Genomic DNA, 24135 nt, shown 5'->3' with positions numbered 1-24135 from the left:
GAATATGAAAATAAATAGCTTTTCATCTGCACACTCCCTTATCCAGTAGTAAGTCCTTATCCAGTTAGAAAGTTCTTTCAGTGGACAGATGCTTTGTTGAATAGAACTTTTCACTTTGAACATTTTCAGTTGTTTTCTTGGTTCATATTTTATCATTATTTAAAAGGTTAACCATCTTTTAACTTTTAGATTAACTTTTCTCAAGGTGTTTTGCATCACCAATTGTAAAGACTTGGGCTGTGAGTATGGTGCTTAGATCCGTAATTTAGTTAGATATCCAAATGGACAGTTTTTTCATTAACTCTGAAAACTAATTTTAACTTTTGGTTTTTTGAGGCAGTAAAGTGCACTAGTTTAGACAACAGACCCTGGAGCCAGACTGCCTGTGTTCAAATACTGACTCTACCACTTAGTGCTTGTGTGACCTTGGGCAAATTACTTAACCATAAGAATGATTACTTTCCTTATCTGTAAAATGGGGATTATAATATTACCTGTATCGTAGGAATGCTATGAAGATGTAATAAAATATGTAAAATAATAAGGACAATTATGTGGTCCATAGTTAGTGCTAGATAACTCTTAGCTACAATTTTTAAAGTGTTTCAGAGCCTTTACTACCCTTTATCTAAGAATGTTATGGGTAAGGTTATATCCTTTTTATGAGCGCTTTGCAAAGAGGATAAAATTACGCCTATAACCTGTTGTCACTAGCCTGTTTTCATAAGCAGTCCATGTATAGATACTAAGTTTTGTGGGTTTTGGTTGTTTTTTTAGTGGAGGCAGCTTTTCGTAATGGTAAATAGCCCTGGGATCAGATGAGTTTGGTTAAGTTCTAATTATGCCACTTACTAGCTGTATAACTTTTATTACTTAATCTTTCTAATTTTCTGGTTCCTCATCTGTAAAATAACCCTCCTCCATAGGGTGTGATGATTAAATAAGATAATACACATAATGTGCTTAGCACAATGTCTGGAACATCAGTTATTATGACTAACAACATCTCTCACATTTATATATTATTATACATTTATTTCTGAAAAAAAATGTTTTGTGTTTTTCTTTCCCTAAACAGTATATACATTCCTGCAGCCCAATGTTCATGAAAAATTCAGTGGGAACAAGGAAGAGACAGAAAGCTATTCTTGACTTGTGTTTTGATACCTAAGAAACTATAGATTTATGAATTCTGTATCTGATATCACCACTGCCATCCTTCATCTCTAAGTCACTTAAAATCCTCTTTGTCATTTTGTTTTTCCTTATATGGAAGTTATTCATTATAACATTTAAAGTTAGGGAATTCCCTGGCAGTGCGGTGGTTAGAACTCTGCCCTTTCACTGCCAGGGGCCTGGGTTTGATCCCTGGTTGGGGACCTAAGATCCCACAAGCCTTGTGGCCACCAAAAAAAAAAAAAAAAAAAAAAATATATATATATATATATATATATATATATATATATATATATATATATATAAGACATGGGGAGTGTTGGTTATATTCTGTTTATCATTATTGAGTACCCTTGTGAATAGGTCCTTGTATTGGTTATCTATTGCTATTAACCAATTACCATAAAACTTAGTAGCTTAAAACAGCAACATTCACTATCTCACAGTTTCTGTGGGTCAGGAATCTAGATGCTACTTAGCTGCATTCTGTGGGTCAGGGTCTCTCACAGGCTGCAATCAAGATGCAGCCTGGGGAGTTCCCTGGCGGTCCAGTGGTTAGGACTCTGCACTTTCACTGCCAAGGGCCCAGGTTCAATCCCTGGTCAGGGAACTAAGATCCTGCAAGCTGCGAGGAGCAGCAAAAAAAAAAAAAAAAAAAAATGACAGCCTGGGCTGTAGTCATCTCAGGGCTCAAATGGAAAAGGCTCCCCTTTCAGGTTTATGCACATAGTTGTTGGAAGGATTCAGTTCCTATGGGCTGTTGAACTGAGGGCCTCAGTTCCTTGCTGGCCTTTACCAGAGGCCAGCCTCAGTTCCTCACCTTGTGGGCTTCTCCACAGGGCACCTCACGCATGGCAACTTGCTTCATGAGAGCAAGCAAGCAAGAGGCAGAGAGAGTGCGAGCTATATGAGAGTGACAGTTTTTTATAACTTAGTCTCAAAAGTGACATCCTGTCACTTTTTGTTGTATTCTTTTCATGAGAAGCAAGTCACCAGGTCCAACCCACACTCAAAGGAGTAAATTGAAATTTTAAAGAAAGTTGTTTAAATGAAGCGACGAATTTTCCTTGCTTTTTCTACATATTTGATATTACCTTTCTGTGTTCTGGAAGCATGAATCCTTCTCATCCTTGTCTTCCAATAGAAGAGTTCCATAGTATTCCTGGTACCCTACCCTTTTATATTCAGAATTCCCCTGCTGCCCTTCTAATCACTGTCTGTAGTTCTTTCTTCTTGCCTAACCTGTACTATTATGGTCCAGTGAAATACTTGTTCCTAGAATGGTGTTTTTCTCTTTAAGTCTGGGTAACTACATCATGTTATTTTAATATGCAGGTTCTAGAATAAATTCCAGATTTGGAAGCTAACAGAGAATACATTTGCCATTTAGACAAAGGTGACTTTTGAGGATAATACTTTTCTTACTGTGAGCAATCTATAAATGCCTTGCTTTCCACATTAGAATACATTGTACGATGGGTAAGGAAATCCAGGTCAGTAGGGGAATAATATGGAAATACTGTATTACACAAGTAACACATTTTTACCATATTTTGTATCTCAAACATATGTCTGTTCAAAGCAGTTGTTAGAAACCTCAGTTTAAAATCCAAAGGAACATTCAGTGATAAACGGCAGTCTTACAGATTTCAGTGAAGCATTTAAGGTTCTTGAGCTTGTCAAATATTGCTTTTCATTTCAGCCAAATAGTCCTCATCATACATTGATGTGCACATAGTACTTCTTGTACATTGGGGGAATTATGTAGGCAAGGAAACTAGTGTAAGTTTTGCCAAACAATGAGTACTTTCTATCTCTAGGTGTCCTGCCTCTATAGTGATTCCCACTTCCAGTGGGAGAGAATCAGAATAGTGGGATGTTGTAATGGAAGATTATAAGCGTTTAAAAGCCTGTTCTCTTAGCTAAGTGCTAAACTAATGAATTTTTTAAAATGCAAAGAGTCCCTAATCTTATAAAAATTGTATTCCTAAATAGCACAAGGGAGAACCACCGTGTGTGTGTGTGTGTGTGTGTAGGACTTTTTCCCCCCATTTATTTGTGTATGTCTAAGTTATTAATAAAAAGAGTATAGGGGCTTCCCTGGTGGCACAGTGGTTAAGAATCCGCCTGCCAATTCAGGGGACACAGGTTCGAGCCCTGGTCCGGGAAGATCCCACATGCCGCGGAGCAACTAAGCCTGTGCGCCACAACTACTGAGCCTGCACTCTAGAGCCCGCGAGCCACAACTGCTGAGCCCACATGCCAAACTACTGAAGCCCACGCGCCTAGAGCCCGTGCTCTGCAACAAAGAGAAGCCACCGCAATGAGAAGCCCGCGCACCGCAACGAAGTGTAGCACCTGCTTACTGCAACTAGAGAAAGCCCGCGCACAACAGTGAAGACCCAACACAGCCATAAATAAATTAATTAATTAAAAATAAAAAAGAGTATAGGATTATTAGGAGATAAATTTACTTTTTAGGGAGCATCTTTTTCCTTTTTCAGCTTTATTGAGATATAACTGACATATAACATTGGGTAAGTTCATTGTGTACAACACTATCATTTTATATATATATGGATTACTGATGAAATTTATGGACAGCCTCTGCAGAAAATTGCACCCACGTGCAAAATTTTGCATATTGTCTGAGTTTTGAAGAAATTAATAAAACATTTAGGTTTGTTTGCCCTGTGTAATAGTTTTATCTGAAAACTAGTCTAAGCAAACCAAAATTAATAAGAATCAAAGACTAGAGTCTTCTAAGGAAGTTACATTATTGCTAACTTCCATTCCATACCCTAAAGCTAGGTATCTAAATAATGCAACTGTAGAGATTCCCTAAAAGTTGGTTCTTTAACTTAGGCTCTAGGTGAGTTAATTTAAAGAAGGCAGTTATTTAGGAAGGAAGTAGGGGAAAGGAAGGGTAAGTAGGAGAAATTCAAACACTTCTGTTTTAAAGAGATGGGGTCCTGTGATTAAAGGTTCCTTAGATTTCTCTGCACCTGCCCCAACTAAGGCACTTTTTTCCCCTCAGTTGAGGATTGACAGTGTGACCTGTGTCACTGGTACCCTGACATGGATCTAGTTTTCCCATCTACATCCAGGGACCATTCTTCCCTATTTTCTGCCCTCTGGATCCTCCATATTGAGAGGTGGCTCTCACTTAGAACTATGGAAAACATCTCAGACCAAGACCACCATCTTAACCTCCAACTTATATTTAATTTTAAAACAGTAGACACATTTTTCGAGATAAGGTATTCAAAAACTGTTTAGCAAGCACATTGAAAAGAAATAGAGTGCCTTCAGCCTGGCTGTATATTCTGCAGCTCAACATACACTTTATCATTTCCTACTACCATCACCCCTAGCCATGCCAGATACATTAAAATTTCCCATATCCTGAAGGTATTTGAGTTTGCAACCTCTGCTGTGGGTTACAGGAGGTCGTTACTTTTTTTAGGAGGTGGCAAAGAAGAACTGGAAGATGAAAGAATGAAAATTTCCCTTACTGTCTCCCTGTTAAAACATGCAATTTCAGGAGATTCATAGACTTCCAAAAGTGTATCAGAGGATCTCATATCAAGAGTTCTTGATTTAGATCATTCATTACCTGACATAAGCTACTATTTAGAGTATCATTTGTTATTAGCTACTATGGTTTAGCTCTGCTAGGAGGAAGCATTATGCATGATTGAACAATTGCAATGTAATGTTACTTTAAAAAGAGAAGAACTAAAGGAGAATTTCCTCAACCAATAACCTCTAGTGGTATTAGGGAAATATTCACCTTCTCCAACACAGTGTTCATCAAATGACTCTTATTCTTGTAACTCTTCCACTGCTCTCTCCTTCCTCCATCTCCACCACTCATCTTCCCAAAGACTCTAGCTCTTTTCTACCACATTTTTACAATATTATATTAAGAATAATCTTAAAAGATTGACTGTACTACTCTAACCCTATGACCTTTACCATTATTTCTTTTGCCTATTATTCTGCTAATTCTCTTGCCTTTTCAGACCCTTAATTATTTTTGTGTGCTGGATTTAATATTTGACAATATGTGTAGAAATAATCTGAAAGTAGGTTGGTTTTTTTTTTTTTCCAGAGAGGGTTTTCATTTGCTTCTGCCACCTGTGACCAGTTCAATCCAAGTTCAGGGTGTGAAGTTTTCCAAGCCAATGAAATGACACAAATCAGGACTGCAGGACCTAGTTTACTTCTGGTTCATCTTTACCCTTAGGGTGTAGCTCTTAAGGGTCTCAGCCGAAAGTATGGGGTGTTTTACTAGATTTCCCACTCCTGGCAGATCCTAGACTCCATTTTTGTTCCCCTGACCTTGTGAGACAGCTAAACACACAGCTCAGCTGCTCAGTCATTTCTTCCCTGTTAAGAAATGCCCCCAGTGCTAAAGTGGCCCTCCATGCTGGGCAAGATCTCCATTTCTGATTTCCATCTTCTCCCTGTTCTTATAATGATGACTTACCACCATCTTGTTGGATCTTTAATGCTTTCCAAAAGATTTTTTAAATATATTTTGTCCAGCTTTTAATGATTGTCATCAGCTGGAAGGTTTCCAATTACTAAAAGGTCCCTACCATCATTATTTCCTTTGGGGAAAAAAAATTCTAGCATTTGTATTTGTAGATCGTGTATACATCTGAAGGTATGTATACATTTTTATTTTTCTGTTCTGTGCTCCTCATGAAGCTACATGGGAACAGACTGTATGCTAAAACAGTCTTAGAACACTACCTCTTTGGACAAACCAGTCCCCATAAATTCTGGGAGCTATCTACTAAGAAATTGAACTGATAGTATTAGCTGGTTAATTAAATATCAATATAAATAACTTCTCTTTTCAAACAGGCCTTTAAAAAAATTATTTATTTATTTATTTATTTTAATTTATTTATTTTTGGCTGCGTTGGATCTTCGTTGCTGCACATGGGCTTTCTCTAGTTGCTGCGAGCAGGGGCTACTCTTCGTTGCAATGCGCGGGCTTCTCATTGCAGCGGCTTCTCTTGTTGTGGAGCACAGGCTCTAGGCACATGGGCTTCAGCAGTTGTGGCACGTGGGCTCAGTAGTTGTGGCTCACAGGCTCTAGAGCTCAGGCTCAGTAGTCGTGGCGCACGGGCTTAGTTGCTCCGCAGCATGCGGGATCTTCCCAGACCAGGGCTCAAATCCGTGTCCCCTGCATTGGCAGGCAGATTCTTAACCACTGTGCCACCAGGGAAGCCCTGAAACAGGCTCTTAGAGTTGGTTCATGGTCCATCTCTTTGAGCAAGTTGTCTCCTGTTTGGACTTGGAACTTAACCTCAAAGAAATTAGTATTTTGCATCAAAATTTTGGCAAGTTTTGCCGAGTGTGATTATGATATTACCCATGATACTGAATTGTTGAAAAACTTGCCTTTCTGTGCCTGATGTCTTTCTGGTGTTATTTGACCTATTACTGTTACATTGGGGAGGAAAATGTCTGTTTCATCCAGTCACAAATCCCAAATGTATTTCATAGATTACTGAGGTAAGTTAAACATTATTATGTTTTCAGCTTTCATCTTACCTTCTACAATAGCCATAATAGTTAAATTATAATTGTGAGTGGTTGAAGCTGATGTTTATATTGCTGCCAGAAAAAAAATTTTAAATAGGGAATGGGAGTCATCATGCAAAATGATTGGAGAGTTTCTTTAGTGTTTGAAGAGGATCATGAGACACAAGCTTACTACAGTCTGGCTTTCTATTGCTTGGCTCTGTTGCAAACCAATTTTAAAAGGAATGTTTTTATCTGCTGGTTAATGTTTCATTAAAACATTGAATATCAAAAGCCATGTAATATATTTTTTGTATTTACCACAAAATTCCTAGTGCATATATTAAAGACTCAATTTTCTATTAATCCATGTAAATCATCTTTGATACTGTAGAACAGAAGGCTACCCTTAAAATGTAAAGGTATTATTTGTTTCATATAAATAATTTTTCTGTTTATAAGTCTTAAAGTGAAAGAACTCTGGTTAGAATTCATTTGTATACAAATAAAACTTCCATTACAGTCAAGGGCATAAAATATGGATGCTATTTTCTGGTACCTTACCAGAGCAATGATGCTTATTTTCTTAGTTAAAATTTATTCTATACAATGAATTCTCTAGTACAACAAATGCCTTATCTGGTCCCTAATCAAGTAACATTTTTTATAATGACCCAGATTATATGCTCTCTGCCTTAGAGAGAAGACAGAATTAAACTATAATTGAATCGTCACAGCATTTCTCTAATGAAAGCTTCTGAATAACAGTTATCCCTAAATCATTTCTTCTTAAATATCCAAACAAGAAAAAAAAAACACTAAAATGACCAAAAACACTCATCTGGACAATTTACACATTTTCTCCTTTATGCTTTACCACTGTATCCACAGTGCCTAGTGCAGTGACTGACTAATACAAAGTAGGTGTTCATTCAGTGTGTGTTGAATGAATGAAATGAACCTAAAAAGTCAGAGGAAGGCAAAATGAAAAAAACTTAGTATGTTATAAATATGTGTAAATTACATGGTTTTCTCTCTACTTAAGAATATGTCTTTTTCTAATTTACTACAGAGGGGCTTGTAAGCATGAACAACTGGAACCCTGATTTCTTAATCTGTGCTTATAATGTAATTTCACTATGGTGTTGAGAAAGGGGAAGTAGTATTTCTTTCAGTGGTTTTTTTATTTGTGGTGTCTCATTTGCTTTAAATTCCTAAACTTTCTCCTTCCATTGATAGAAGTCTACCTACAAGGCCAATGTGACTAGCATATGGGAAGGGGCATAAAGCTTCACTGGATAAGAATTCGGCCGTGGCAGCCAACTGAGATTAATCAGCCACGAGTGAATTGTAATAAATGTAATTATAGAACATAATCAATGAGTATAAAGCAAAGAATGAGGATTTCAGGAAAATATCTGCCAGCCAGATGTGAAACATTTATCCTCAAAGGTCAGGAAAAAGAAAATAAATACATGAATAAATTTAACACTATCCTTTGAGAAACTGAATATATATACAATGACCAGACCATGTATAAAAATAGAGTTCTGACACCCAATTTGCAGCAGATAGCCTAGGAACCCAACTTACTATCTACAAGTCAGACTTGTAGGAAGTAAGACTACTATCTCTAATAACCAGTCCAGGAAGCCAACAATAACCCCTGTAACTATTGGAACTAAATGACCAGGGCTTGATTTTTAACTGACAGCTTCCCTAGTATTTGCCCTCACTTCCAACTTAGGAGTAACCAGAGAAGGCTAAATACGCACACGTAACCAGTCATGTAGGGTGCTTCTAGTTAGCCCACCTTCAGCTCTTCTGTGCCAGGTGCCTCCAATCAGGGCATACCTGAAGCCTCTCCTTTTTTTCCCCACTATAAAGCTTTTCAACTCCTCTGCCTGCCTTTAAGTCTCCTCCAGGTGCAAGTGATAGTAGCTGATTCCCTTGCTATAGCAAGCTCTGAATAAATAGCCTTTACTTGTTCTTATTTGGGTGGTCTTCATTTATTTCCATACCTTTTTTTCACATAACATCATTCCCAGTGACAGAGGCAGATCTTGACATGACTTTGGAATCTATTAATGCCTTGGTGGTATATCACTTTCCACATTAACTGATTTTGATTCAGTCATCTCATGGCACTGAAGCTATGCTGTGTGAGGTAAGCACTTTTTTAGTATACCAGTATTACAGCTCTTGTCAGACTTCTAAATTAGAATTAACTTACTCTTTCGGTTCTGTACAGTACCCCTAGTTTTACAGCTCTTTTATTAGCCTCTTTTTCTTACAACCTTACACCACCTCCATTCCCCTTATTACCTTTATCCCCAGCTGGAAGAACTCAGAACCAGGTTCCTGCAGTTAAGTTCAAAAGTATTGTAAGTGGCATCTCATCTTCCACCCCAAATTGTTTCACCTAGGAACACTAAAAAAAAGTTTCCATGTATGTCAGTATTTATGGACATGCCTGAGGAATTTAGAAGATAGTCTATGACTATCTTCCTTTCCTGTTTAAGAATCCTAATGCCAGAACTAGTTAATACCTGAGTGCCTCATCATTGTTTCTCCCAAATTTGGTGTAAAGCAAGCCTCTGATAAGCTGCCTCGATATGTCAGTGTTCTATGTGGACATGGAGATTCCCACCCCAACTCTAACTACCTTTATATTATATAAATATGTTTATATACTAGCAGAGCAATACACAAACACAGACTAATACTTGCAAGATACATTTCCAGTAACATTTATATAAATGCATTTATGTAAGTATAAAAGGACAGTGAGGTCAGTATATAAAAATCAGGAGTATTTCTATATTCTAGCAAAGAACAATTGGAAAATTAAATCTAAAAACAATTTCATTTACAATAACATCCAAAATCATGAAATATTTAGGGATAAATTTAACAAAACATGTACACTAAAAATTATAAATAAAACAATGCTGAGATAAAGATCCAAATAAATGAAGATATCATTTATGGATTAGAAGATTCAGTATTGCTAAAGTAGCAATTTTGATTTACTACAATCCCAAGAAAAAAATGTCTGTAGAAATTTATAAGATTTACATGATTATAAATTTAGAAATTTACATGATTTTAAAATTTTTATAGGAATGCAAATGACCTAGAGTGGCCCCAGTGCTTTTTCAAAAGAACAGCAAAGTTAAAGGACTTCCATTATTCTTCAATAAAGGTGTCAGGGAAATTCAGTGGGGAAGTGAACATCAATCCTTACATCATACCATGCACAAAAGTTAACTTAAAGTACCATAGACCTAAATGTAAGAGCTAGGAGCAAATCTTTTCAATCTTAAGGTAGGCAAAGTTTTCTTGGATAGGACAAAAGAAGTGTGAGCTATAAAAGAAAAAACTTAAAAGTTGGGCTTTATCTAAATTTAAAACTTTTGTTCTTCAAAAGAGACTTTTGAGAAAAGGAAAAGGCAAGCCATAGAACAGGAAAAATATTAGCATACATATGTCTGACAGATTTGTATCCAATATAAAGAACTCCTACAAATAATTAATAAGAAGAGAACCTAATTTTTTAAAGTACAGAAGATTTGAAGAAACATTCACGAAAGAAGATATAAGAATGGCCAGTAAATACATGAAAAGGTGTTCAGTATCTTTAGTCATCAGAGAAATGCAAAGTGAAACCATGAGATACCTCTGTGCACCCACTGGTATGGCTAAAATCAAAATGGCTCACAATACCAAGCGTTGGCGAGGATATGGAGCAACTAGAGCTCTTACACACTACTTGAGAGTGTAAACTGAACAATCTCTTTGGAAACCGGCAATTTCTTACAAAGTTAAATGTTCAAACTTTATAACCCAGCCATTACACAACTTTGTATTTGTCCAAGAGAAGTTAAAATATATATCCACACAAAGACTTTTATAAGAATGTTCATAGTTTCTTCATATATAAAAGCCAAAAAACTATTGTATATGAAACAACCCAGTGTTCATCAGCAGGAAGAAAAAAAAAGGTGATATAGCCATACGAAGGAATACTACTCAGCTATAAAAAGAAACGAACTGTTGAAGCATGGATAGATTTCAAAAACCGAACGCAAGAAGCCAGACAAAAGAGAAAATATACTATTTAATTCCAGTTATATAAAATTATAGAAGATGTACACTAAGATAACAGAGGGCAGTGGTTTCTGTTTCTGATAACAGAAAAAGTGGTTGCCTGTGGCTAGGGTTTGAGAGAGGGTTTGACTTCAAAGGGACCTAAGGAAACTTCTGGGGATGATAGAAATGTTCTATATCTCGATTTTGGTGGTAGTTTCATAGATGTATATATCTGTCAAAATTCATTGAATTGCACACTTTATTGGAATATAATTTATTGTATGTAAATTACATCTTTAAAAAGACAAGATCAATAGGTGAGTAAGAAACAGAATAGAATCCTGGAATAAGATGACAGCTAGAAGTGAGTGGGTATGAAGGTGAGTAAGAGAATGGTTATATTGAACAGAAAATACATGGCAAGAGAAATCACCAGGGCTTCATTTTGGTCTACTAATAAGTTATGGTTGCATTTGAATCAAATTAAGTACCTAAAAATTAAATGCTCATAATAATGCTGTGTAACAAACCACCCTAAAATTTAGAGCAACCAAAAAATAAGCAATTTTTTTTAGTCATGGATTTGCAAGTGTGGGTTGGGATGGCTCTGTCTCAGGCTGCAGGTTGGCTGAGCAGCTCTGAGGTTCAAGTTGGGCTCAGGCCTGTGGGTGTTCATTCTGGGGCCCAGGATGAAGGGGCATCCGCTGGAGAGAAGCTCTTTCTCCTGGCGGATCACCAGAGCACAAGAACACAAGCCCAACTGTTCAGGCACATTTCACGCCTCTGCTCATAACATTCCAAGGTCCAAATAAAGTCACATGGCCAAGACAAAAACATCTTTTATTGTGTAAACTTTTAAACCTACCCAAAGAACCTCCCATATACCCACCCCACAGTATCAACAATCAGTTCATGTATTTTCTCCCCCTCTTCTTCAGTTATGCCCAAGGGAACTAAGAAGTGTCGGGATATGCTTTCAGGTCAGCCTCTATGAGTGGAGATGGGCTAGTGGTGTTGCTTTGATTCCTGATCACTTGATCACTGGCAGTGACTCTCACAGTCAGGAGCTCAGTGTGGGGAGGATGTGGAAGAGCTCCATGCCGGCTTTAGCACTTACTGTGGCAAATTGCAGCCACTGCTTTTGTCGGTCACCCATTTCCAATGTTCATCAGAAAAGGAAAAATTTAGGTTGCCATTTAAGAACTAAGAAATGAAAATATAACCAGGTTTGCTCTGGCAGTCGGGCCAAGCTAATCATAGGTTTTGTAACTCTGTTGGAGAGAAAGCATGGGTTTCTTTATTTGATTAAATGTAGTACAAATTTCTGAGTCTTGAAATAGATGAGAACAAGCAGTTTATAATTAACAGATCATAAAGGAAAATGTAAACAGCCCGATGAGAAAATACTAAGAGAATGCTGAGAATTAAGAGAGTCTGTGGAACGGTTCTGTGTAGCCTGCCACGTTAGGAATACAGATTAGGGATTTGGATACATTAGCTAAGCCTATCCAAGAAATGAATTCATTTCTTGGCACAGTTTTAATCATTGTTTAATCCCTCTGCAGTTTGGCTACTTAGAGTAAAAAATACTTTTTGCAAATGTTGTAAAGTATAAACCATCTCTGAAAAGAAAATTGATGTCATCAAAACACAAAAATATTCTGAAATATTCAACATTTGCTTTTTTACAGCATCCTATTTCTTGCCTGCATTATATTTCTCAGAGTTTAATTTACTATGATTCAATCAAATTATTTATTTTCCATTTTTCCTCACAAGACTATAAGCTCCTTAAGGATAGGGACTGTACCCATTGTTCATAAATGTGATCTAATACCTCACACAGTGCTGGACACACAGAAAGTACTTAGTAAATATTTATTGAATTAATTCATGCTTTCTTGTATTGTCCATGGAGGTTATTCTGCTGGATCCCATTAATAAATAAAATAACCATTTAAACAATTTTTACTTAATAATCACATATTTCCTGGCAAAATAATGAGTCCAGCAGCCAGGCAGCCTGGACTTCAAAATTGACTCTCTCCCTTGCCTAACTGTGTAACCGTGGGCAAGCAAAAGCTTGAGCTATGTGTGCCTCACTTTTACTATCTGTAAGGTAAGGAAGATGTTGTGAAGATTAAATGATTTAATACATGTAAAGCACTTAGAAAAGTACCAGACGGTAATGCCTCAATAAGTTATTGTTATTATTACTACTAGTACAACTATCAATATTATTATTCCAGAAATAAACTTAAAACACTCTTTTAAAACAATGCTAAATATGCTATATTACTCAGTTTTGATCTTAGAATTCTGTATTTGTGTTGAACTGGTAAGTCATACAGAATTTGAATCTGAAAATTGCTCCCTCTCCTCTTTTTCCTTAACTCTACTGTTAAAAAATCAAACAAGTATGGTCTCCTGCAAAAAACCTTCTTTCCTCCTTTTCTTCCTCCATCTTTCCAGAACAAGTTTAATTGTTTCTTTCTCTGTGCTCTCTACTACTTCCTTTAATTTACAAAATACTTCTTGTATATACTGGCTTCTCTCTATCCTTAGGTCATTGCTCCACTTTAAGTTAACCGATGTAAGAGAGGAGTGGTCCGATAATTTTTTATTTTACACTCAATTTTTAATTATATATAGCATTAGTTAGTTTTTCATAGCTGTAGACTTCTTTCTTGGAGGAAAAAGAAGTATTGTGAATATTGTTTCATTCTCAAACCCAGTGTCCTATGTCCTTAATACATTTTCTGTAATTTTTGAAAATTAATATATAACATAATTACAGAAAGGTATACAAATAATAATTATGCAGCTCTATGAAATTTTCAGAAGTGAACACACTTGTATAACCACTACCTAAATCAAGACACAGCACATTACCAGCACCTCAGAACCTTTCCTCATGTTTCCTCTGTATCATAATCCACTCCCTATAAGCTTGACCACTGTTCTGACTGCATTATCAATGATTTCTTTTACCAGTTTTCAAACTTTATATAAATGAAGTCATTTAGTATGTACTCCTTTGAGTCTGTCTTCTTTTGTTTAGTAGTATGTTTGTGAGATTCTCTTTCATTGCTGTCGTATTTCATTGTCTGTCTACTGTTCATGGCCATTTTCAACTTTGGCTATTATGAACAATTCTGTGAATGTTTGTTACATCTATTTTGATGCCCCTACGTATACTTTTCCTTTCGGTATATACCTAGTAGTAGACTTGCTGGGTCATGGGGTTTCAGTCCCCAGTCTAAATTTTTTTCCAAATTTGATGCTACCAGTTTACATTCACATACATTGTACACATTTACATTGTACATAACAGCAGTACAACAGGATTTAACTGTCCTTTTACCCCATATTATCAGGTGTTTTTGGTTTGTTTCTTTTGTGTGCTATCCTGCACTACACATACATAGTGGTATCTCATTGTGGTTTTGATTTTCATTTCCGTACAATGTTGAACATTTTGTATAAAACAGGAGTTTTGTAAATTCCCGTGTGGAATTTCTTTTGTTCATCTTTTAATCATATTCTCTTTATTTTTCTTATTGATTTGTACGAGTTCTTTGTATATTCTAAATACAAGTCCTTTGTTGGATGTATGAATTAAAGATATTCTTCCCACTCCATGGCTTGCCTTTTTACTGTTTTAATGGAGTCTTTGGTGAACAGAAGTTTTTCTCATTAATAAACTTACCCATCTTTTCTTTTTTGTGTTCTGTTTAAGAAATCTTTGCCTAGTCCTAGTTCATGAAGATATTCTATTAGGCTGTCTTCCAGAAAATGTATTATCTTTCGTATTTGGGTCTTTTATCCACCTGGAATTGATTTTTGTGTATGGGATGAGGTAGGGACAGGTTTCATTTTTATTCATACATATTGATCCGTCACCAATGATTGAAAACGCCATTTGGTTACTAAAATATTGCAATGGCATCTCTGTCCAAATAAGGTGATTATACATGTATAGATATGTTTCCGGATTCTTTATTCTGTTCTCCTGGTCATTTTATCTATGCTTGTACCAATCATACTCTGTCTTAATTACTTTAGCATTAGATTAAACCTTGATATTAAGTAATAGCAGTCATTCTTCTTCACATTTTCTTTACTATTCCTAGACCTTTCCGTTTCCATGTGAATTTTAGATCCTTTATTTTTTTTTAATGTTTAATAATAATTCCTATTAACTTTAATGAAAGCTTTTCAAAATTACAAAATCCATTAAAATAGTTCATCATACTAATAGCTGTAAGAGAAATAAAAACAACTAGTTTTCTTCATAGAGGCTAAAAAAGGCATTTGATAAACATTCAATAACCACTTCTGCTGTGGAAAAAAAATCCAAACATAAGAATCCTTTAGTTTTATGGTGCTGTATTCCTCATTCAGTATTCTGGGAGCAAAGCCTATTGCATAAACACACTGCTCCCAAATAGCCAAGATAAATTTCAAGAGTTTTAATCCACATAACGTATGAATGATATTTATTTTCTGTATAATAGTGTCACAGTGATTATTTTCCAACAACCTACCAGCCATCTTGTTTTGTGTATCATACTCCAAATTCATCATTATTAAAGAAGTCACAGTAGAATTCCACTCAAGAAAAGTACTGTCTTTGTTTAGGGACATACCTTAATTGGGCGTGTTTGGTTATGAAGATGACACCTTCTTCACATCACCTGGATGGTCATGGATGAGACAGAAAGATAGGTAAAATATTTGGTATGAGGATTTAAGAGGAATTTTGAGAGTTTTGAACAAATACCCTGGGCAGAGGGGAGGTAGGAAGTGATGCCCAGCAAAATGGTGAGAGACTGGAATCAAGGATGACAGTAGAGTTTAGGGGTTAAGAGCCTGAGTTCTAGATCCAGATTTCCTGGATCAGCTACTTATTAGCTTATGAATTTGGGTAAGTTACTCATCCCTCTGTGCTTCACTTTCTTTATTCGTAAAAAGGGGATATGTGCCTACCTCATAGGGTGGTTATGATCATTAAAAGAGTTAATGTATATAAAATACTTAGAAACAGTACCTGGCATATAATTAATCCCCATATGTGCTAGCTGTTATTATAATTAATAAATGATAATCTGAAAATCTGAGATATATCATATTTTTTAGTTTCATTTAATTGTTCTGTGCCATAATATAATCCCCCACCCTTAACAAACACACTGTAACCCCAGTAAAGTCCTGTCCACACACCACCATAAGACTAAGGTTCATTGAAGACTGAAAAGATTACAGCAGAATCTAGTAGTACAGAAAACAGACCCTACACTCAGGAAAGAAATAGCCCAAAGACTAAAAATTCATTGTAAGTTAGAAATTGAAGTAATTTTAAGAATCCATGGAAGTAACAGGTTGGACACTGGTTTTCCTACTGACTGTGTATTAAGAGTTCATCCAATTTGACAGATTTTAAAGGATAAGGTGATTCTAGCTGTTGCAGGGCTTCTCAACCTCAATACTATGTAATGACTTTCGGGGCTAGATAATCCTTTATTGTGGGGAGCTGTCTTGTGTATTGTAGGCTGTATGGCAGAGTCCCTGGCCTCTACCTACTAGATGCCAGTAGCAACACCGCTCCCTGCAGTGTGACAACCAGAAATATCCCCACTCATTGCCAAACGTTCCCTGGGGGGCAAAATTGTCATCAGTTGAGAACTGCTAAGTTATTTAAAAGAAACTTCCCGGGCTTCCCTGGTGGCGCAGTGGTTGAGAGTCTGCCTGCCAATGCAGGGGACTCGGGTTCGAGCCCTGGTCTGGGAGGATCCCACATGCCGCGGAGCAGCTAGGCCCGTGAGCCACAACTACTGAGCCTGCGCATCTGGAGCCTGTGCTCCGCAACAAGAGAGGCCGCGATAATGAGAGGCCTGCGCACCGCGATGAAGAGTGGCCCCTGCTTGCCACAACTAGAGAAAGCCCTCACACAGAAACGAAGACCCAACACAGCCATAAATAAATAAATAAATAAAAATTAAACTTTAAAAAAAAAAAAAAAAAAAAGAAACTTCCCTGCATAGAGTTTTTTCCTCAAGTTCCAAACATTCACAGAGAATAGAATAATGCACTACTATGTAGTCATTTCCTAGCTTCAATAATTTTGACAACTTTGTTTTATCTATATCGTCTCCAATTTTTCTGTAGTAATTTCAGCAAAACCTGGTCATTATATCATTTCTCCCATAAATACTTTAATGTATATAAAGTATATGAGCTTGTGGACTTCTTAAAAATAATAAATATTAGTATCTTTTTAAGAAACTAATATTTAGGGAAAAAAGCACTTAAGAGAAATAGAGTGATATAGTAAGACTAAGAGTAACATGAGTATAAGAGCCTAGAAGAAAAAGGAAGAGTTTGGTTTCTTTTCCCCTAGCCTCTTTCTTAAGTGAGTAACATTTGGACTTTTGCAAATAATGCATGAAATGATAATATAATTATAGCCTCTTGCCTGCCATTTGTATATAGTGTAGTAGTATGTTGTGAAATTTAAAGAGGTCAGGGACTTTTACATTTTATTATAGATGTCTTCAGAATTACATTTAGCATTTTAACCTGAAACTGTTTACTTCAAATTTCATATGCTGTAAATATTCTTGTTATCATAGTAGACTTTGATAAATTTTAATAATATTAAATAGTTGACTCAGTAGTTTAGAAATTCTACACACTGTGGTAATGAAATGAAAAATTCTTCATAGCAAGGGTTTAAAGGTGGAAATTTGCTTGAATGACGGATAGGGGATTTGTTTGTTTTTAATTGAAGTTTAGTTGATTTACAATATTGTGTTAGCTTCAAGTGTACAGCATAATGATTCAGTATTTTTGCAGATTATATTCCATTATAGATTATTGCAAGATAATGGGTATAATTCCCTGTGCTATATAGTATACCCTTGTTGCTCATCTACTTATATATAGTAGTTTGTATCTGTTAATCTCACACCCCTAGTTTGTCCCTCCTCCCTTCCCTCTCCCCTTTGGTAACCACAGGTTTGTTTTCTATCTCTGTAACTCTGTGTTTCTGTTTTGTATATACATTCATTTGTATTATTTTTTAGAGTTAGGGTACTTGTTTTGAAGATGCATTTGCATGCATTTGTAACACAGCTTTTTCCTGAGATTTTATGTTAGAGTATCATAATTGGGCAGAGGTAGAGAGATAAGGAACTGTCTGTAATGTTGGACATTATAGAGGTAATAAAGCCCCTGGGATATCTTTCTGGTCTGTGGCAGAGAAATCCATTTTTGTTGCCTCTTGCAGAGAAGTAGGGAAGGGAATATAGATCCTGTTTTTCTACTCTGACATAATTTCAATGAGAATTCTTTTTTTTTTTTTAATATTAATTAATTATTTATTTATTTATTTATTTATTTTGTTTGTGTTGGGCCTTCGTTGCTATGCATGGGCTTTCTCTAGTTGTGGCGAGCAGGGGCTACTCTTCATTGCGGTGCGCAGGCTTCTCATTGTGGTGGCTTCTCTTGTTGCGGAGCACAGGCTCTAGGCGCGAGGGCTTCAGTAGTTGTGGCATGCGGGCTCAGTAATTGTGGCTCGCAGGCTCAGTAGTTGTGGCTCACAGGTTCTAGAGCGCAGGCTCAGTAGTTGTGGTGCGCGGGCTTAGTTGCTCCGCGGCATGTGGGATCTTCCCAGACCAGGGCTTGAACCCGTATTCCCTGCAGTGGCAGCGGATTCTTAACCACTGTGCCACCAGGGAAGTCCTCAGTGAGAATTCTACATAGATTTTCCACAGATGGAGCACTGGAGTTCAATAATACTATACAAGGATACACCTGTAGTCCCTTCCTCTGACCTGCAGCTTGTGACTTTAGTAGAGGAGTTAAGATAAACGTTAAATTGAATAAAAAGAACATAAACCTCACTTTCTTGCCATTAGGAGTGATTTAATGTGTAACACTGAATATACTAAAAAATTAAGCTATTATATTTTAGCATCAAACCATATGATACTCTAGTTAATGCTATGGTGAAAGGACATATCTGACTCCAAAAAAAAAAAAGAAGATTTTTGTAATATCCTATATAGGATATGTGCTACTGTGGATTGTTAACAGGTTAGACTGAATGCATCTGAACATAAAACAAAATCTGAAAAAATGTTGACAATGAATCAAGTTAATGTAAAGAGATATTCAGTTTAGGTAACTTAGTTCTGCATCACATTTAAAATAGATCATCTTGAGTTCCCTGGCTATTTTTTATGTCTATAAATTTCTATAAATTCTCTATTTGGAAATAAATTGAGTCCAAGGAAAAAACCTCATACTGACATTGTTCAGCATCCCTCAGTGAAAACGTTTGAAAAAGAATAATTCCTGTAGTTGGTAACCACTGAAAAATAGCCTAAATAGAAAGAAAATTACGCTTTCCTCAGCTGCCGCTAAGGTGCTCGGTCCTTCTGAGGAAGCTAAGGCTGCGTTGGGGTGTAGGCCCTCACTTCATCTGGCGACTGCCCCATGCCCGGCAGCCCCTGCCTAGCGCTCACCTGCACCATGGCCTCCGACTCGGAGCTCACCTGCATCTACTCGGCCCTCATCCTGCCCGACAATGAGGTGACAGTCACCGAGGATAAGATCAATGCCCTCATTAAAGCAGCCAGTGTAAATGTTGAACTTTTCTGGCCAGGCTTATTTGCAAAGGCTTTGGCCAGTGTCAACATTGGGAGCCTCATCTGCAGTGTGGGGGCAGGTGGACCTGCCCCAGCATCTGGGGCTGCACTGGCAGGAGGTCCTGCCCCCTCCACCACTGCTGCCCCAGCTGAGGAGAAGAAAGTGGAAGCAAAGAAAGAAGAATCTGAAGAGTCTGATGATGACATGGGCTTTGGTCTTTTTGACTAAACCTCTTTAGTAACACGTTCAGTAAAAAGCTGAGCTCTTAAAAAAGAAAAAAGAAAAAAAAGAAAATTGCGTTAAAAGCTGATTGTATGGAAAGAGTGTAGCAGTCTGGAAGCACAGGATTAAAATGAATGCCAGAGGTCAGGAATTTTAGGGGTCTAAATTCCAGGGCAAAAAAAATGAACCTGAATGGGGTTTCTTTTTGGAGTGATGAAAGTATTGTGGAATTAGAAAGTGGTGATGGTTCCATAAACTTATGAAGAGACTAAAGCCATTGAGCTGTATACTTTAAGAGGATAGAGTTTATGGTATATGAATTATTTTGAAAAAATGACCCTGACTATGGGGGAAATGATAGCTCAGGGCTATCTGGCATAGGATAGGAACCCAACCAGGGTGAGTAGAGCACCTGTGTGCAGGGTGGCAATGAGCAACGGTGAGATTTGTTACATGTAGGGGGATAGATTAAATAAATATAGTATTAAATAAGGAAAACGAGAACCAGATTTTTCACTATTGGAGAACAGAGTTGTAACTTTGGAAAGGAAGAAATCTAGAATTAACCCTATGGTATTGAATTGGAATTGGAGCATCTTTGTGAACATTTGGAGTGTATGTTTGTATATGGATTTACAAATAAAAATAAATGTAGAGTTGTGTGTATGTATATAAGTGTATGAGCATACTGCCTAACTCTGTCGACGGAGTGGACCTGGGGGGCCGAGACATCCTGATCACAATGAGCATACCTGATATTCTAAATACCTTTCCCCACTAAAAAAAAAAAAAAAACAACCCTTCTTGGGAAAAGGACTGATTCTAGGGCTAGGGCAGGGAAAGTACAAGATGAGCCTGGAACATCTGGTGCCAGAAAGCAAAGAAGTGCTCAGAAAATGACAGGGATATATCAGAAGGTTACAGGAGCCAAATCGAAAGGGCTTACATGGCCAACTTTGGGACAATTTGAGCATCAAAATAAATAATAATAGTAACAGGTTATAACTCATTGAGTAAGATAGGAGTCTTTGAGTTCAGATAGGTAGGTAAATAGATAAAGGAAAAGAAACTAAACTATAGAAGAGTGATGGATTTAGAAAATATCACTATTTGGCAAGCATGATAGTAATTAATTCTACCAAGAAACATTAATGGATGCTAAAAATAGTGGGCAAAAGTTTATTGAGGAGAGATTCAGACTGCTACTTGTACACCAGTGTTCATACTATCATTATTCATAATACCTAATAGATGGAAACAGCTCACGTGTCCAACTTGATGGACAGATGAATAGATAAACTAAATGTGGTATGTACATAAAATGGAGTCAGTCATAAAAAGGAGTGAAATTGTGATACATGATCTAACATGGGATGAACCTTGAAAATTTGCAAAGTGAGATAAGTTAGACATAAAAGGACAAATACTGTGTGATTCCCCTTATATGGGGTACCTAGAATAAGCAAATTCATAGAGACAGAAAGTAGAATAGAGGTTACTAGGGGCTAATAAGAGGGGAGATTGGGGAGTTTTATTTAGTGGATACAGAGTTTCTCTGGGGGATGATTAAAAAGTTCTGAAAATGGAGATGGTTGCACAACATTGTGAACGTACTTAATGCCACTGAATCGTACACTTAAAAATGGTTAAAATGGCAAATTTTGTTATGTGTATTTTTATCACAAATTTTTTTTTTAATTTAAAAGTTTGTTGAAGAATGGTATACTTACATACTTTCAAAGTATCCCCACATTACATACTTATTAATTACAGAGAGAAAGAGTATAATTTTAGAGTGGAAATATCTGGCAAACACTACCATAACCAAGTGATCAAAGTTAACACAGCATTGCTTTTGCAATAGTCCTGCCAAAAATGCATAACCTGAATTAAATCATGAGATAACTTCAAATTGAGGGACACTGTGCAAAATAGCTGGCCTGTAATCTTCAAAAGTGTCAAGATCTTGAAAGTTTAGAAGAGACTGAGGAACTATTCGAGATTAAGGGAGTCAAAGAGAACAAAGAACTAAGTGCATTGCTTAATCCTGAATTGCATCTTTTTGCTAGAAATGACATTACTGGATAAATATCAAAACTTAAATGGGGTCTGTGAATGAGATCATAATAATGTAAAATGTTAGGTTCCTGATTTCTCTGCTAGTACTGTGGTTATGTAAGAGAATTGCTTGTTTATAGGAAATGCATACTGTCTGGGCATGATGAGATATCATGTCTATATTTTCAAGTGGTTAAGGAAAAAATGTCCTTTGTACTATTCTTGAAACTTTTTTGTAAGTTTGAACTGATTTTAAAATAAAAAAGGATATTTACACGAACTGTAAGAAAAAAAAAAAGATAAAAGAACATGAATGAAGGTGGTGATTATGGCCAGGACTAGATCCCAACACGAGGACTTGTATTGGAAGGTCAACTGCCAAAGAAATGGGAAACTTCTATTCAGTGAGTTACAAAAACATTTTCTCAAATTCAAGGGTTTCAAGTAAATATATTGAGGATTCTGAGTAGACTATCAATTATAATATGTAACAGTGGAAAAATCAGCTTCTAGTCAGGGACTTAGTAATTTTGCATTTAGAATGTGAAAACAAAGGAAATGACCAAACTGAATGTAAAAATAGTTGCAAAACTGGCCATTTTATTTTGATAGTTTCAGGTGTTTCAATGTCTTCCTGTTATAGGTGATGCTGAACAAGAACTTGGTCCCCCTCCATCTGTAGATGAGGCAGCAAATACACTCATGACTCGTCTGGGTTTCCTCCTTGGAGAGAAAGTCACAGAAGTTCAGCCAGGTGACCAATACAACATGGAAGTACAGGATGAAAATCAGGTAAACTGCTTCCTATCAACTTAGTGAAACATGGGATGAAACAGCCTATTATAACCAGGAAAGGAAAAATGTTGCAGGGTGTCGGTGTTCTGAGAAGAATAATCCCAACTATAGAATGCCTTTTGAGGCCTGGAGATATAACTTAATTTTCCATAATCACTGTATTTCTTCAGTTTATGGAACATCTTTTAGTTTCCTTCTTAAGTTTAAAAAGCCACTGTAAGGTTTTGACTTATTTATTGAATGAATGAGGAAATAAATAAGTAAATAAGCCAACAAACAAAATAGACATATATATGAGCACCGCACCCCCAAATTGCAGAATACATATTGTTTTCAGGTACACATGGATTATTTGCCAAATTGACAATATGCTGATCCATAGAACAGATCTCAACAAATGTCAAAAGATTTCAATTACTGTGACCATAGTAGAATTAATCAATTGTAAAATAACATAGAAAATGATAGCTAAAAGATAACTTAGAAAATCAAAATCCCCAAGTGTTGGGATATTAATATACTCCTAAGTAGCCTTTAAGTCAGAAAATCACAAGAAATTGGAAAATATTTTAAATGGAAATAATAAAAAACAAAATATAATAAAACTTGTAGTATATAAAATATGCTTTAAAAAACTTTAGTTTTGGATACATATATTAGAAAAGCAGAAAATCTGAAAAATTAATGATCTAGATATTTATCTCAGAAAGTTAAAAATATCAGCAGTTTGAAAAAATTATTATTTCATAGACTCTTTTCTTTTGGCTGTTCCATTCTTTTCAGTTAAAATGTAGCAAAAGAAGTATTAGACTCAGATTCATTTATGTGGTCTTAATCTTTAAAATGAATGTCCGGTAGTGAACCATTTTACTCAGAAGATGACAAATTAAATTCAAATTGCGTATTCTCAGTAATGTTGGTGAAGATTCTATGTCATATGTTAGCTTCACCATAAAGTGTACAAGGATTATTTGAATATATTTGTAGATCATGTGGTTAATGCTCAGATGTTCCAGAGCTCTCTCCTCAGACTTTTCCTTTCTTTATATTCTCACTCCTAAGGTCATTGGTTTTGCTGGCTGCACATTCTGATCACGTGGGCAGTTTCTGTAAAATTCAAGTACCTGGAGATTCTAATCAGATTGAAACTCTTCCATTCTTATGTCTTTAAATACTGTCTTAACTCCTAAACTATCTCTAGCCCTGCCTTTCCCCTTAACTCTAGATCTGTATTTCTAGCTGCCTACACTGCCTTTTCTACCTATGTGTCCAAGATACATCTCAAATTTAACATGTCAAAAAACTGAACTCTTGCATTTTTCCCCAGAACCTGCTCCTTCTACTGAGTTTCCTGTCTGAATAGGTGACATCACCTACAGGCATAAGAGAAAAGCACTGGAGTCATTCTTGGCTTTACTCTGTCACACTCTACATTCACTCTTTCAGCAAATTATGTAGGCTTTGTCTTCAGAATGTGTGCTAAATCTGATCCCTTTTCATTACTTCCACTGGTACACCTAAATCCAGGTCACTGTCATCTCTTGCCTGGGCTAGTGCAATAGCTCCTAGAATGTAAGGTTAGAAGGCTGGAACTTTTGC

General features: G+C 36.4%; 2 protein-coding genes across 9 annotated transcripts in view; both read left to right on the top strand.

Annotated features, from left to right (window-relative positions):
* TANC2 (tetratricopeptide repeat, ankyrin repeat and coiled-coil containing 2) overlaps positions 1–24135 on the top strand; it is a 364796-nt gene that overhangs the window by 188231 nt on the left and 152430 nt on the right. For all 7 annotated transcript variants that reach the window (XM_068530956.1, XM_068530955.1, XM_068530954.1 and 4 more), the window contains one exon: positions 22385–22533. In XM_068530956.1, the coding sequence (XP_068387057.1) occupies positions 22385–22533 (149 nt within the window). The remainder of the gene's footprint in view (positions 1–22384; positions 22534–24135) is intronic.
* Positions 19309–19735, top strand: LOC137755006 (large ribosomal subunit protein P1-like). Of its 2 annotated transcripts, XM_068530951.1 has the most exons (2): positions 19345–19415; positions 19491–19735. In XM_068530951.1, the coding sequence occupies exons 1-2, from the start codon at positions 19345–19347 to the stop codon at positions 19687–19689; spliced, it is 270 nt and encodes an 89-aa protein (XP_068387052.1). In that variant the 3' UTR covers positions 19690–19735. The 2 variants fall into 2 exon arrangements, with proteins under 2 accessions (XP_068387051.1, XP_068387052.1); XM_068530950.1 differs by having other exon boundaries at positions 19309–19735.

Source organism: Eschrichtius robustus, chromosome 20 (assembly GCF_028021215.1).
Source record: "Eschrichtius robustus isolate mEscRob2 chromosome 20, mEscRob2.pri, whole genome shotgun sequence".
Taxonomy (NCBI): Eukaryota; Metazoa; Chordata; class Mammalia; order Artiodactyla; family Eschrichtiidae; genus Eschrichtius; species Eschrichtius robustus.
Note: the sequence above shows the minus strand (reverse complement) of the source record. Positions and strands in the feature narration are given on the sequence as shown.